Source organism: Topomyia yanbarensis, chromosome 1 (genome assembly GCF_030247195.1).
Source record: "Topomyia yanbarensis strain Yona2022 chromosome 1, ASM3024719v1, whole genome shotgun sequence".
NCBI classification, from domain to species: Eukaryota; Metazoa; Arthropoda; class Insecta; order Diptera; family Culicidae; genus Topomyia; species Topomyia yanbarensis.
In genome coordinates this window covers 180776337-180790766 of record NC_080670.1, presented here as the reverse complement: position 1 = coordinate 180790766, position 14430 = coordinate 180776337, and the positions used below count along the sequence as shown (strand labels likewise).

Below are 14430 nucleotides of genomic sequence, written 5' to 3'. Positions count from 1 at the left end.
TTTATGTGCGAAACGTTTCAAATTACCTATTTTGATAAGCCAACTGACGCCAAAACTCACTTTCACTGACAATCAATAAAAGTGGCTGGACACAATTAAAACGATTATGTGATATATGAGAACGTGTATACATAGCCATAGAGAGTGAAATTGAATAGCTACACTGTAAACAACCATACGAACACTTGTTATAATTATGGGTCAAAATGAAACGAGATGGATGGTATTTAGTGGTTACGGTAGTATCGGAAAGAAACTGTCTGAATTAAATTATTATTTAAATTATTTTGATATTTGCTCGGGAATCGTAACCTATTATTTCTGGGATTATTGTTGGACTGAATGGATCAAATCCGTCTATTTTTGAAACATACCATAATACCAAAACGAACAGCAAACATACAATACCCTACAATCAATACATCCCTGGACGCAATTGAGCTTGTACACACATATATGTGATAAGATGAGACCTCTAGAGAAACCGAAAGTGAAAAAAAAAACACTTTCTTTTCAAACCTTTCAAACATATACTTTTTTTTTTGGTTTCTTCCACACATTACCACCGATTGATGAGAAACGGCATAAATATCGGATTGAGTTCGTAAAGCATCACTTGCCCCCTCCCCCTTGACCGGACAGGCACGGGGGGGTAAGCATCGCAAACAAGCTGTAAAATTGATCCAACTTAGACATGCCGAAAACAAAACAACGAAAAACACCCGCCTAATTATGATCGTAAGAAAATTAAGACAACATTGTTAGAGCATCGTTTAATGGGTACGATTTTCGAACTGAAGTGAGGTAATAATCGACCATATATCATTTTTTTTTTGATCGAGCATCGAGTTGGCTCGAACGAATGGGTCGGCGGCGGAATTGGGGGGAAAATTAAGTGAAACCGTTTAACACCTTGTTCGGATCTAGGCGGTGTTCGAACTCGAAGATGCGTTGTTGGGTAATAAATCATAAAACGAAAGAAAGCCACAGTCAGAGGATGAGTTTGGGTCTTTGATGAACTTCCGGAAGATGGTTTTTTCGCAGTTTCGACCGAATACAGTAGTCGGTGAAGATTCGTTCAGTTTAAAAAAAGCTGAGTCATTAAGCTTACAATATGATGTTGGCAACAGGTGCTCAAAATGATTATTGATGATTGGTCATTATTACTTCTTTTTCCGGTGACTTGTGAAACTGATAAATGCTTCACGTGAGAAAATGTAAAACATGTGACTTGAGGTTAATTTGCTGTTTCTTATGGACGCTTGAACTAACTTGAATTAACTTTCTTCAACGCTGAGAGAAAATGTGTCAAATAAACTATTTCGTCAAATTTAGTTACAGATTTAGAACGTAAAAATAAATTTATAAAAATTCATATCACCACAAAACTTAAATGCACGTGAAGAGTAATTTTCAGTAAACGATAATGTACCTTGACGTTACAAATATAATTGGTGCTTACTTGAATAGTTTTAGTTCAAATACATTTATTACTGATATAATTGAAAGATTGTTTATTATTATTTTAGAGGCTTTTAGTTTTGAACTAGCTTTTATATGAACATTGGCACATTATTTTTTTCCGGTAACTCGTCACGGTATATGGCAAAATCTTTCCCTCGCAGCAGAGAGTTTTACTTTTGATGGCAACAAGAATATATTTATTGAACTGACCAATATGGGAATAAATCATTGTAGAAGTAGCATTATTTTTATACTCATTGAATGAATAATAATAAAATTTATCATTCTTCATTGCATGAGCTGTTCTTTAAGGCAAAAGTTTTCTTCTTGAACAATTGCAATATGTATGTAAGCACTAATCAAAGAATTTTTATATTTTTCCATACCTAAATACGAATGAGTTTCCCAACGTTGATCGAGTTCTGGCAGCGCCCAGCTTTATTCCACAAGATAAAAAAAGTGCAAACAAAATTCATATACCAAAGTGATGTGGACAGCATGTCAAAGTGTTCACATTTGATAAAGATGACATCGTTTGACATTTAAACTAACGACGCGATTGTGATCATGATAATTAGGTCAACGCATGCCGAGACCCTCTAAATTTTTAAAATGTTAATTCACAAATGAGTGCGTTCAATGTCTTTATTCGTATGGCCGATTTCGTTCATGACATTTCGGATATCACACAAAAATGATTATGGGAGATGTCCTGGAGTCGTATGAAATATCTACTAGTAATATGGAACTTAATATTATCGGATATCAAGGTAATCTGTATATCACTCAATAGTAGTGCTAACGTGAACAAAGTATTAATGGAAGATAGTACATACATACATACATACATACATAACTAGACACTCTTGTTTACACAGCTACAGTTCGTCGTTCTATTGATGGTGAGAAACGTGGCTATGAGTCCGCAGATTCAAATCCCTTGTCGGATCATCAGTTTCCGGGCAAATTAATCGATTTGAATTTTCTGGGGACATCGTCCCTCGTTGTGCTTTTTCCTGAAATCGATATTGCTATAGGTTTTATTCCTTTCTATTAAACCCATAAAAAACCCGGCCGCACATCTTCCCGGCGCTTCTTCTGATCCGTTGATTCTGCCTATTGTTTTTTTCTTTTGCCTTGGAGGCACCGACGAATGAACGGAAAGCGGCTTACAAACGAATCAGCTTGGCAGTACTACGATGCACACCGGGTATTTCTTTCCTAACATCACAATTCCAGAGTTCTCAGTTTCCCACGAACAGCCTCAATCCCTTCCATTTCAACTGCGGGTACAAAAATTAGCATTGGCACGACACTACTCCAAGACTCATTTTGCATAACAGCACGATCTCCAATCAGACCAAAACACCGTGAAACCACAGTCTTGTCTTCGAGATAATTAACGTTTTCACATCATTTACCGCAACTGCAGATTGCTTGCCAGAATATTTTTTTGCAAATTTCAAAACTTGTTGAACGACTTAGTGGAATGTCACAATAAATCCTGTTAAGACAGATGTCTTCCGTTTAATTAAACGGAAGTCTTAACAGGATTAATTGCCAGACTAAATATTGCTGAGCAATTTCGAATTTTTCTGTGTATTTTTCTATAGCATCGAATGTATCTAAAAAAAATATCAGGCACTTTCGAAACCGTCGTGTGCACTACTGCCAAGTCCGTGGTTAGATAATGTCGGATTTATGTGCCAGTGTGCCAGCGGAATTTTAATATGTTTGTTTAGCTGAATGTTCTAGTTCACTTCTATGTTTAGAACAATACACAAAAATTTTACCAAAATGAATATATACATTCGTCATTTTAGGTTAAATTAAGGGAGCGGGCATAGCGTAGTTAGTAAATCAATTGCATTTCACGGTGCTCACCTGGGTTCGATTCCAAACTCCGCACATAGGGTTATACGTATATCTTATTTTCCATCAGCTATTTCTCTAACCCGAAAAGAGGCGAATGACCGTTAGGTTAAACCTCTATAATCAAAATAAAAAAATAGGTTAAATTCTATTGTATTTATGGTAAACCAGCACAACTCCATCATTCCTGCTTCCTAGCCAAAAGAACTCTTCGTTCTCAAACAACGCAATGTATCTATGGAGGTCAAATTACTATTGTGAATTCTGTCAGTATGCTGTTAACTACGTATTCAATTATACGGATGCTGTTAAGAAAAATGAAAAGCATATTTCTAGCCTTCAAATGTATTTCTATATTTTCAATTGTCATTACTATATGTCCTATTTTAGAATATTTGTTTTAATCTTCCGCCAGTCGCGCTAGTGCACTGAGTGCACGCTGCTCTGAAAATCTAGCGAAATTGTATTAGGGCACCAGCAGGTGCTCGTTCAGTGAGCCATTTACGCGACTTCCGGAGGGTTAAAATACAATATGTTATATCTCTCATAGGCTTCGGGGATGAGCCTAAGGGTGGTGGATAATAGTGGCAGATCCGAACGAGTGCTGGTTCTTTGATCTCTGAATCTCATGACTAATAATCATTAAATCGAGTGTTTGGCGGACAGCTGATATGGACGTTTCTATATTCGAATTGAGGGGACATACTGGTTCAGCTCGTCGCACCCTCATTTAATCTTGGGCATAGTGATCGATTCATTCGATTCAGATCAATGGACTATCATCTATAAGACCTGATCAGATTGAAGGATGGTGTTTTTATATCGTAACTCACTCGAACTGTCGCTTTGGCTTGTGAAGATGGCGAGTAACACTCGTCTACAACGAATCGGATTCGCTGTATTTAGAAACAGGGGCGACTGTCTCCTATGGATGGAACGTCTTTCTTAAACATACTGTTCAGCCGCTAGTTAATGCTCAACTAGCCCAAAATAATAAACTGAAAAACGTAGTTTTTGAGGAAACCATTCCCCGCGAACCACATCACTAAACACTAAAAAGTAAGTGTATGTAATATCTATTTCTATGTGCATATTAGCTATATTTTCATTTACTCAAAAGTATAGAAAATCTGTATATTCCCCACTTTATAGATCAATTTACTCTGCTTTAACATTATCCATACATACTTAAAGTAATCTTTATTGGTGTTCCAATTCCATCTATCTTTGCTTGAATTGTTTTTATTTTGATTACTATAATTCAAATCAGATTCATAATAACACTCACTAACACAATAAATTACATATTCTCTCGTATACGCTCACAATCTCTTCCATTCCAAACATACAAACGCTCGTGTCCTTCATGATAACACAAACCTGGTCACAAACGCAAACATGCAACTACAGTCATCCACTCATACTTACGCCCGCGATCCCGCCAACAATTAAACGCTTCGGTAATTGAGTAAATGTTTCAGCATTTATAAATTTACAAACGCGGTCTCAAGCATTAACCCGCCTCTCACGCGATCACGGATCAGTTACGTCTGGTCGTCTCTTACCTTGATCCTAGCACCTTAGCCTCATGTTTTCAGTTGGACCAATAAAAAATGTCACTTATATGCACATTCCATGGAGACATGGCCGGGAACTCCAGCGAGATGGGAGAACTTGCTCTCTTCTAAAAAATAAGTATCACGCGTGATCACTCAACAACTTGCGAATAGCCCCTAGCTTATAGAAAATAATTTATGCACGCGAAGTTACACGTTAGCACACGCGATGAACACGTTAACACACGAACGCTCGAGTCCTTCGCGATCAACCACGCACCTCTACGCCCGCGATCTCGCAAACAGGATAACGCCCCGGTGGCTAAGTAAATATTTTAGCACTTAGCACTTCACAAACGCGGTCCCAGGAGTGCACCTACAAACGCCCGTGTTCGTGATATCATGAGCCGGTTACGTCCCTATCCTCGGCCCTAGTAGCATAGGTCCAATGCTTTCAGGTGGACCAAACAAAAAAAATGACACTCATATCAACATGGCGACATAACCGGGAACTCTGGACCGTACACTGAAAGTTGAATATCAAATTCACGGTCACACGAATATGCGAATGGACATAGGGTTGTAAAATTGAGTTTATACTCGCTAAGTCACATGCAAGTGCTTGAGCCTTTCGTGATCTTCCACACAAGCTACACCTGCGATCTCGCAAACCTGGCATCCCGGTGATACACGTCTCAGCACTAATAGATTTTCAAATGCGGTATCAAGCGTGAAGCTATAATCTCCCGCGTTCGCGCAATCATCTCTCACATCCTGAAGTATCTATCCTCGATCCTAGAACCAACCGAAAATAACGCGATCATCCACACACACTTACGAAGTTTCAGACGCGGTCTCAAACGCGAACCTAAAAAAATCCGGGTACGCGCGATCATGAATCGGTCACATCCGGCAAACTATCTACTAGACTAGACGATCCATGTCGACACGACGGGGAACTCTAGTGATATAGAAAAACTCACTTGCTTCTAGCATCTGAACCGTACATCGAAAATGAAGCATCAGATTCACAGTCCGCACGCGACTAACCAAGAACACCCGCGAAGTTACATACACGTTAGTACACGCGACATACAACCACACACACACACACTATCGAACACGTTAACGCACAAACGCTCGTGCCTTTCGCGATGATACACGCGATCACAAAGTCCCTACACCCGCGCATATCTGAACCGTACAATGAATATCACATTCAGAATCACGACCCACTGCAGGTGGCCTTAAGCTGTGTTTTAGTGCGTTACATGTCCCATCTCGTCTGCAATTGTAGAGAGTGATTCTGACAGGGAGCGCTACCGAAACCCTCGCTCTACAGCTCCAGTAGGGCAATTCTCGAAAAAAAAATTAGGATTCAGTGGCAAACTGACTTTAAGGCTTTGATTGGATTATCGAGCAAAAATATACCAGACATAGATTACGCGGTTCACTGATGCTCGAAAATGTAGCTCACATAATGACAAATGAATGCTTTGATTGGTGAATGAAGTTATATTTCCTCTGAGGTGAAATGTCTTTAAGAAGTTCACTCTCTGTTACAAATGTTGAACTTTCATCACAAACCGATTGAATATGCCGAAAATTTTTACAGGAGTCACTAAAGCTAGTCACCGTTTCCTTTCGACGCTATCTTCACTGAACCTTTTTTTCATTAGCCGAACCCCGAAACCTTACTGAAATCCACCAATTTTGTCTCCAGTATTATTTTAAGGGTCCACGTCAAAAACAGCTAGAGCACCTTGAATTTTCCGATTTTAGTGTTTTTAGCCCACTCTGACTCGAAAGTGTCGAGTGTTCGCAAGGATTTTTCTATAAGAAGATTTTCCCGTTTGCAAAATACGGCACATTGACACGTTGAAATCGAAATCCGCAAACACATCGTTGAATATGGCAGACATGAAGCGAATCGGATCATGACCACCATATAGGGAGTTCCTATGTTCCAACAGCAAAAAGCTTCGTTGACGGAGCACACGTTCTGGTGCATAGATGTGGAGTTGACTCAATAATTCCGGCGTATCTAACTCACACTTGACGGTCATGGATAATTTAACGTCATCAGCGTAGAATATACGACAACCCGGTGGTTTTACCGTGGCTAGATCATTGATAAAGAGTGTGAATAAGAGTGGGCCCAAGTTACTTCCTTGGGGAACACCCGAGTTGTTCGTGAAAGGGTCAGAGAACACACATCCAATTTTTACTACAAGTGTTCGATCTCTCAGATATGATTCGAGCCAACGAATTAGATCAAGAGACACTCCTAATAACTTCAGCCGTTTCAAAAGTATTATTACGTGATTAACTCTGTTAAATGCTGTTTTCAAGTCGGTATATACCTGAGCACCAGCGTCCATATTACCTAAGCAGAATAACACGAATTGAGCGAGATTCGTGGAGGTTGATCTTTTTGGGATGAATCCGTGTTGATCAGGGGAAATGTAATTGCTAATAAAATGCCAAACGTAAATCTCACGCGGTTCTGTCACCGCTAGCGGCGAAAATTTATATCAAACGCACCGTTGTAGTTGTACAAGGAGATACTATTTTATTCATGGAGCCCGTTGAACACATTTTTTTTAAAATTGAAAGCTCTCTTCGCATCATATGTCTTGCGCAACTTATTAGCATTGCAGAAAATTGTTTTTAGGTACGAGCTACAAAAACGACACTGTTACATTTTTCGTATGTTGTGACGACGTTTTTTGCCTTTCTCATATATTGCCTTTCTCATATAGAAAGGTTATGCAATCACTCTGAAAAACGTCAACCTAATCCCGGCCCGGAGGGCCGAGTGTCATATCCCATTCGACTCAGTTCGTCGAGATCGGAAAAAGTCTGTATGTGTGTGTGTATGTGTGTATGTATGTGTGTGTATGTGTGTGTGTGTATGTATGTGCGTATGTGTCAAATAATGTCACTCATTTTTCTCAGAGATGGCTGGACCGATTTGCCCAAACTTAGTCTCAAATGAAAGGTGCAACCTTCCCATCGGCTGCTGTTGAATTTTGGATCGATCGGAATTCTGGTTCCGGAATTACGGGTTTCAGAGTGCGGCCACACAGAAATTTCTCATAAAAACTATAGGAAAAATTAAAAATAGAATTTTTATTTTTGATGCTAAATGTATTCAAGGTGCATAAAACGTCGAGATTTGATGCAAACACGAAAAAAAATTTGACGAAGATTCACTTTTTTGGATTTTGCACATTTTTGCCTTTCTCATATAGAAAGGTTATGCAATCACTCTGAAAAACGTCAACCTAATCCCGGCCAAATTTTTTTTTCGACTAGCATAAGGTTTCTGGATTTTAACAGGGGCGTAGTTGATGGTTTACGGAGAGGGGTTACACCCCCCCCCCTCTACTGTTCACTCCCCTCCTTTAAAAATCTCCTTAAATCACCCCTCAGACCACCACCTCATACCCCTCCCTTTCAACCCCATCATCTTTAAACCACCACTATATTACAAAGCATACCAATTTAAGCTGGGGAGTCGTTCGTTCATGGGACTTTCGCCCTCCTCACATGCCCATCCCCGCATGACAAAATGAGTTAGCAAGCAGATAACATTGATCTAATGCTGATTAGGCGAATGGAGTATGATATTTTTTTGTTTCAAGTGTTTCACCGTCGACACGTAGCTCACCAAGTTCGTGGCTGGCATGCCATTGTGTATAAGTGCAAAGTGTACTAAGAATGTAATGGACATTTCCACAATTATGTTGAACATAAAAAGCCTCCGTGCCATAGTTTCGAGAAATGAGAAAGGCACAATTGCACCGCTAGGTGGATTAAAACAGGTTTTTTTGTATGAACTTAGCATTAAGCATTAAGAGCAAGGCGCGTTTGGAATTTTTGAAGTTCTCATGTATACGGAATATACGGAACATCAGCAAATTGCATACCTGAATAATATTATATATAAATAATAATTGACTGTATGTTACCAGATTTCGTCTAAAGCTTCATCATGTTGTTTTCAATGTTTATTTTTAACAGTTAGCTAGTACAGTTTACATGGAAATATGCTTTGCGATATGCTACGAGTTGCCCGAATCGTTAACAAAATACATGTAAATAGTACTACATTCATTCTTCGTTTCATCAATCACTGTCTTGAGATGCCAAAGGCTGAGTTATTCTGTCGGAGCATAAAGTAAGATCTACAACATTTTTTCCTGCAAATCTCCTGCGATTTTCTTCACTGGCAGTATGCAAATTCGGGCAACTTAGGCTTTCCATTATTTCGGAGGCTCACAAATTGATATCTGCGTGATTAGTATCGTGAGTTGTGCGCTCGGATATGAGACATTCGTCAATAGTACAATTTGTTAGTATGTATGTAAGAGGCATTCCCTGCTGTATTGGAATGCCATTTTTGTAGAAAGCAACGAAGTTATGAAGTAAAGATACCGACAAATGGCATCTTACATAAATTGGAGTAATTGTTCAAAAATTTAGCCTAATTAGAAATGATCGACCAGTGCCAATTTTCTCTGCTATAAGTGAACATGTTGAATCCACGACCTCCCTCAAGTCCTTTGGAGAATCATTTATTGGAAGATATCCAAAAAAATTGCCGCTTCGAAGCTTTGCGATTATGATTTGTGACGGTATCGAATAAAGCGTTTAAATGATCAAAGTACACATAATATTTGACACAAACTAGTCAGTAAACTCTTGGGAAATTCTGTCGGAGCATAGGGTATCATCTAATACCTCTTCCCTTGCAGACCATAAAAATGTTTTGCAATTTCCTGAGTTGTGGACATATTCATGCTACTTAGTATTTCATCAAATTAGATTGATGTCTATTTATGTTTGAACTGGAGTCGACTGTTTCCAATTTTTAGGTTAGGTGTGTGCAGTGATGTACCAAATCGGGTTTTTATAATTTTGGAAAAAAAACCCAAAGTTATTTCCCGGTTAAAACGGTTTTTTCGCGGGAAGATTGGGTTTTTGCGTGTTTTGATATTTTAGTAATTGAACATTGATGTATTGTTAACCAAACATTTTTATTTTATTTACGAGCATTATTGTCATAAAGTTTTGCATGTATATTAATTCTAAATGGTTTTCCTCGATTGAATCATTGTTATAGTGGTGATCCAACATTTCTTTGCAAATACTGTGGTTAAATAAGTAACTTTTAACTTTTTTTGTGGTTAAATAAGTAAAACTTTTCAACACGTTTTGGGCTAGGTCGATTGCGTTTCTTACTGTGAATCCACCTAAACGTACTAAACATTTTTTCTACTGTTGCTGATGTAGTTGATGCCGAAAGAATTCGGATTGCGAATTGTGAGAGTTCTGATTACTGTTCATACTAAAGACGAATGTCAAGGCCACTCGCTTTCTGCATATTACTCACTTTTACTTTTCACCGAACTAAATAGGTATTTTCTAAATTTTGTGTGAATACCTACCTTATTTCGCTAAAAGTATAGCAACCCCTAAAATGAGTAACAAGCAGAATAAAAGTAGTTGGGCATCACACGATTATTCTAACTTTCACTAATCAGAGTAACAATGACTATTGTTCCCAGTATTATATGAAACAAGTTGGAATGTGGAATGGACCGAAATTTAAGTCGCAGGAACAGAAATTGCTTCGTAAAACCCGTTATAAATATACTAGAATGTGAAAATTGGATTTGAACTTCAAGTTTCAAAATCGGACAGGAGCTTTTCGATTATGTCCTATAGAATAAAAACCGCAAAAAAGTATATCCGGTTCTTACAAAGGACTTTTCTTTATCCAACTTTTGAACTTGAATGTAACGTTGTATGGAAGTTCCTGTGAGCGAATTATACTGGAGGTTCATACTAGCCAACTTTTTCGCGTGAGAATATTCTAAGCGATTCTCATGCTCAAGGATCTCTGTCCGATTTTTACGCTTGATGTTTATATTCGATTTTTACCTGCTAAGATATCTGGAGTGGGTTCTAGAAAGCATGTTTTATGCTTGCGACTTTTATTTTAGGTCTCTCAAATGTAAATGCAAGATTCTTTAACCCTGCGGAAGTCGCACTTATGGCCCACTGAACGAGCAGCCGCTGATGCCCTAAGACGACTTCGCTAGATTTTCAGAGCAGCATGCACTCAGTGCACTGCCGAAAGGTTAAAAAAAATATTAAATGAACATCATACATTCGATAAAACGAAAAAACCCATATTTCGTCCGGGTTAAAATGATTTGGGAAAACACCCGGTTAAAACCCAAAAATAAAAACCCGGGAAGATGGAATTTTTCCCATCGGTACATCACTGGGTGTGTGGCTTTGCAGTCTAATTTTTAAGCAAAAACAAACTATTTTGTCTTCATCCGACGTTTCGGTTCGTTTGGGACCTTTTTCAAGGATTCGAAAAAACAACAATTATCGAATCCTTGAAAAAGGTCCCAAACGGACCGAAACGTCGGATGAAGACAAAATAGTTTGTTTTTGCCTAAAAATTAGACTGCAAAACCATACACCTAACCTGTCTATTTATGCCACAATATGACCCGTTTGTAATCATCCTAGAGAAATAAACATCACGAGTCATGGACATCAATATACAGTATATATCAACGGCACTATTTGCATGTCAGCACTAAGCATTGGACGTGGATAGAAATTCTTGTAGAAGGCGACAAAATTTAAGATTTTAGGGACATTTTTTATGACATACGACCTAGTTTATCCAAACTACTATGGAGTTTAGATAATTAGACTTTTTTTTAGGCAGTGAATAAATAAGTAGTTTACATCGTACTTTATGTAAACTAAACACTTCAAAACGTCTTGGAACTCAAATAACGAAATATTAGTGGTGAAACTATATATTGCAATATGTCTTCACTTATGTCCATGTCAAAGCCTTTCACTAAGTGTTATTACTTTAAAAAAATACCCAGATTAAGGCTTCGATCTCGATCGCGATGCTGTATATTTTTGGAGATGCTCTAGGTCCCAATCCGCAGCCGATTCTACTCGTACAGGTCATCTTTAGGAGCTTCTATTGACAACACTAATAATCTTTTGTGATTGCAACTCGAACAAACGATGATCTGCTTATAAGACCAGTGCCATATCTCCTATGCTAGGAGACCAACACCAAGCCCCAATAGCACTCATCATCTTAGAACACAATATGTACATAGTCACTATTATGATAGCAAAGTAATAATAATAATTTTAGTTAAAGTTTTTCACTGTCAGTATCAATAAGTCTGTATTTTTGTATCGAGAATACAGTTTGTTTCATGCTGCTATTTTCCACAATACGGTATTTTCCAATTTATCACTTAATGTTATTTTCCAAGACGATTCAATCGTCTATTACACAAGTTGTAGTCTATTTTCCAGATATCACTAATCGTATTTTCCAACTCAAAAATGTTCAAAAAATCAGTCCTATATCTTTCCACTTTTTCCAGTAAAACGTTTATTTCTTATTTTCAAAACATCCACTCCAAACAATCCAAAACTAGCTGACATACCAAGCGAAACATTTTCACGTTAGCTGCTCGCTGTTATTTCCTCCAATCAATTGAACTCCTTCTGAATCCTGCTGCGCTGCCGAAAAAAGACTCCTTTTCCTAGCTGCCGAATTTTCTCCTCTCTTCACTCACTGTTAACCGCACGATAACATCACCGTAACTAAACATTTCCTTATGTGTCCGATCAGTTTTATAGCTTCCCTCCACTGCTGCTGCTGCTGCATCTTTCTCGACCACAGAGCATAGGATGCATCAACAAGCAAAGAAAGCAAAGAAAAAAAAATAGTCCTGCTTCAAACCGAACGCGGAGAGTGAGAGTCTCTCCACACTGTACCACCTATACGATCAGGTGTTTTCTATCGCGCCGACTCATGCTGCTGATCGTCGGTGAGCAGCATAAAAAACGCACCTCCTCAGCTCTTCAGGCAATCCCACAACACCACCTAGGATTGGAGCGATTCGGAAATTGGCAATTCTTGACGGAAGTAACCGGCCGCCCAGGCCAATTGCCTTAAATCCAATTAGACGGATGGATTACGGCGAGGCAGGGTCGAAGATTTATGGTGCACTTGCTAGCCCCGGCTGATATAATGCAACATGCATCTCGATCGGTGCCAGCAGCAGCAGCAGCCAGCAACAGCGATAAGTAGGAGGATGGTGGGTGGCTGTTGTGCTTACCTACCTAGGCTGCTGGCGATATGTGCGATTGTGGTTGGTCACGTTCGGATGCGGTTGCACGAGATCCAGATATGATCATTAGGCTGCACTTTGGGTTTACGATATTGCAATCATGTGTGGACTCTTTTTTTTCGCCATGCAATTGGATCGACACATTTCCGCTGATATGGTTGCACGTTACGGCATTGCATAATCGCCGCTGGTTGTAACACCTATTCAAGTGTGCGCCTCTCGATGCCTCGGATGCCGATGGGTTTTAACAGGAAGGTCAATTATTGAAGCGCCGCCTCGCGCAAAAAGGTAAACACAATGTTTAGGTAGCTGCGTGACAAATTGCAATCATTAGATTAATCAGTGATTACTTTGATGAAGCTGGGAATTAGGGAAAACATTTACACTTTCGAAATAACAATGTTTCGGAAAGACAAAAAAGACGCCGTTGGCAGACATGAAAGACGGATCAAAACAAACTTTTCCAACCGTTAAAGTGCCGTGACCTTACGTAGAGGACGCCTCTTCTATCTTTTTTCTCCTACTAGAGTTCGAAGATTTACGAAAACTTTACAACCGAAACCGGTTCGATCAGTTCGCAGTCTCTAACCTACAATTAATTTTTTTTTTTGAAAAATTAAGATCTAATTTTGATCGTTTCTTCCTCAAAGGAGATTTTTTCCAACGAAATTATGGATGTTGTAATAGACGGCGGAACGATCGATTACTATACAGGCGCATAGGCGTGGGCTAGCCCCGATCGGTTCCAAGCTGTGTAAGCGCAGACAGAGGCTTCCCAGCGGCCATTTGATGGCGTTGATCGACGCAAATCGGTGCCGTTGATTGAGTTCGTCTGTAAATGTAAGGTTTTTTGTTGTTTTATCGACGTTTTCGGAAAAATAACTATGCGCGATTGTGCAACTCGGGGTGAGTGTTTTCAATGCTTTCTTGGTGGTGTTATGATGGTTTTAATAACAGTTTTTCGCAGCATCGATTGATGAGTCAATTGAACCGAACCGGATTGATTTTTTTCGGTGGTTTTTTTGGACCCAGTTGTAAGAATAGTTTCACATAAAAGTTTATTGTTAAAGAGGACTTTAGACAATATTAGATGTTTAAGATCGCCAATTATTACCAACATATTTTAAATGTGTCTGAGTCCTAGTAAATATATTAGATAATATGATTCAAAAACATTTTTTTGTTCCAATTATGATTTTCCTATTTTTAAGAAATTTTAATATTCTCCTCCATATTAGTCGTCTCGTCAGTACTTGGCACAGAATTAGCGCAAGACTGACGCTAAATGCAAAATTTAAACACTACGTGTGTATCTTTGATAGAAACTGAATCAAAGG

The 14430-nt window shown here is 38.7% G+C and overlaps 1 protein-coding gene across 1 annotated transcript in view; it reads right to left on the bottom strand.

The window, feature by feature from the left end:
* Positions 1 to 12548, bottom strand: part of LOC131683469 (uncharacterized) — a 28170-nt gene extending 15622 nt beyond the window's left edge. Inside the window, exon 1 of the mRNA XM_058965493.1 lies at positions 12404 to 12548. Within this exon, the coding sequence (XP_058821476.1) occupies positions 12404 to 12415 (12 nt within the window). The 5' untranslated portion in view covers positions 12416 to 12548. The remainder of the gene's footprint in view (positions 1 to 12403) is intronic.
* Between the last annotated feature and the right edge of the window lie 1882 nt (positions 12549 to 14430).